The sequence below is a fragment of the Aplysia californica genome, unplaced genomic scaffold (assembly GCF_000002075.1).
Source record: "Aplysia californica isolate F4 #8 unplaced genomic scaffold, AplCal3.0 scaffold00162, whole genome shotgun sequence".
Lineage (NCBI taxonomy): Eukaryota > Metazoa > Mollusca > Gastropoda > Aplysiida > Aplysiidae > Aplysia > Aplysia californica.
The window spans coordinates 1,210,242-1,211,576 of record NW_004797432.1 but is presented as its reverse complement, the minus strand read 5'-3'; the positions used below and the strand labels follow the sequence as shown (position 1 = coordinate 1,211,576).

General features: G+C 39.5%; 1 protein-coding gene across 1 annotated transcript in view; it reads left to right on the top strand.

The window, feature by feature from the left end:
* Window positions 1–1,335, top strand: part of LOC101853934 (CD82 antigen) — a gene marked incomplete in the record, with an annotated part of 20,739 nt that overhangs the window by 11,262 nt on the left and 8,142 nt on the right. The window contains 1 exon segment of the mRNA XM_005097734.3: window positions 357–578. Within this exon segment, the coding sequence (XP_005097791.2) occupies window positions 357–578 (222 nt within the window).

Sequence of the window (1,335 nt, the reverse complement as noted above, 5' to 3'; positions counted from 1 at the left end):
TCCATAATCTCTTATCTGACTCATCATAATTTTTTTTTTGTCATTCTGAAACTTGCAGGGACGTCGGTATCCCAGTGGTTAGGCAAAGGATACCGGACTCGTAATCGAGAGATTGTAGGTTAGGGGGTTCGAGCCCGACGTTGTGTCTTTGGGAAAGGCACATTACACGAATTTCCCATTTGGCTCGGTCGTTTCAGAAATTGACGTTAAACTCGGAGGTCCCGCCTCTTAGATAACCTAATACTATTGTTGTTAGGGCCGATAAGCTTATTTCTCAAACTATTTTCACCATTTTCACCATATTCACCATTTTCACCATTTTTTAAAACCTTTTCCCCATTTTTTAAAACTTTCAGATATTTGGCCTGGCCGTACTCATAGTCGGTATCATCTTCAAAGTCGGCTGGGATGAAGTCCGCGATGCCTTCGTCGATAACAGCGACAAAGTCGACTTCAACCTGCAGAATGCTGGTGATACCATTGGTATCGCTGCCATCGTATTCGGCTGCTTCATGATCCTGCTTTCGATTATGGGATGTATCGGTGGCTGCTGCAGAGTCCGAGTTCTCCTTGTCATTGTAAGTACCGAAATAAATAGAGGAATAATTAGAGAAATAAATAGAGAAATAAATAGAGAAATAAATAGAGAAATAAATAAGAATAACTGAATAAATAAATGAATAAACAACTAATTTATTAATTATTAATTGATCAATTAATTAATTATAACTAACTAAATAAATAAATAAATATGGCTTAATCAATTTGGAAAAAGAAAACAAATAAACAAATGATTTGATGAACTCATCTTTTACTAGATCTACTCAGAATAAGTAGTTTCTGCAGGGTAAGGGTTAAAGTTCTTCGCCCTCGCACGCAGAAGACTTGAGTTTGATTCAAGAGTGGGGAAGAATTTTATGGCGCTCATATGACCTTATGCAGTTGCGAGCGCCGTAAAACCTCTACTACTAAACGAAGAATTTTACAATTCCAGAAAGGCTCGTGTGTCATCCTCATATCGCATGATATTTCCTCACAGATTATCCCGTTATATTTTCCTCCACAAAACACGTCATGCGACATTTTGTCATACACTAAATGTCATATCACGTGACTTTTCCTCTTTCCATCGCCCACATAAACATACGAGATGTGACATTTCCCACACTTACACCACGTGACAATATCCACCCACCGCCCCCACCCGACGAATACACATCACGTACCCCCACATCTCGCCCCATTCACACACACACACACACACACACACACACACACACACACATACACACACACATACACACACATACACACATATACACACACACACACACT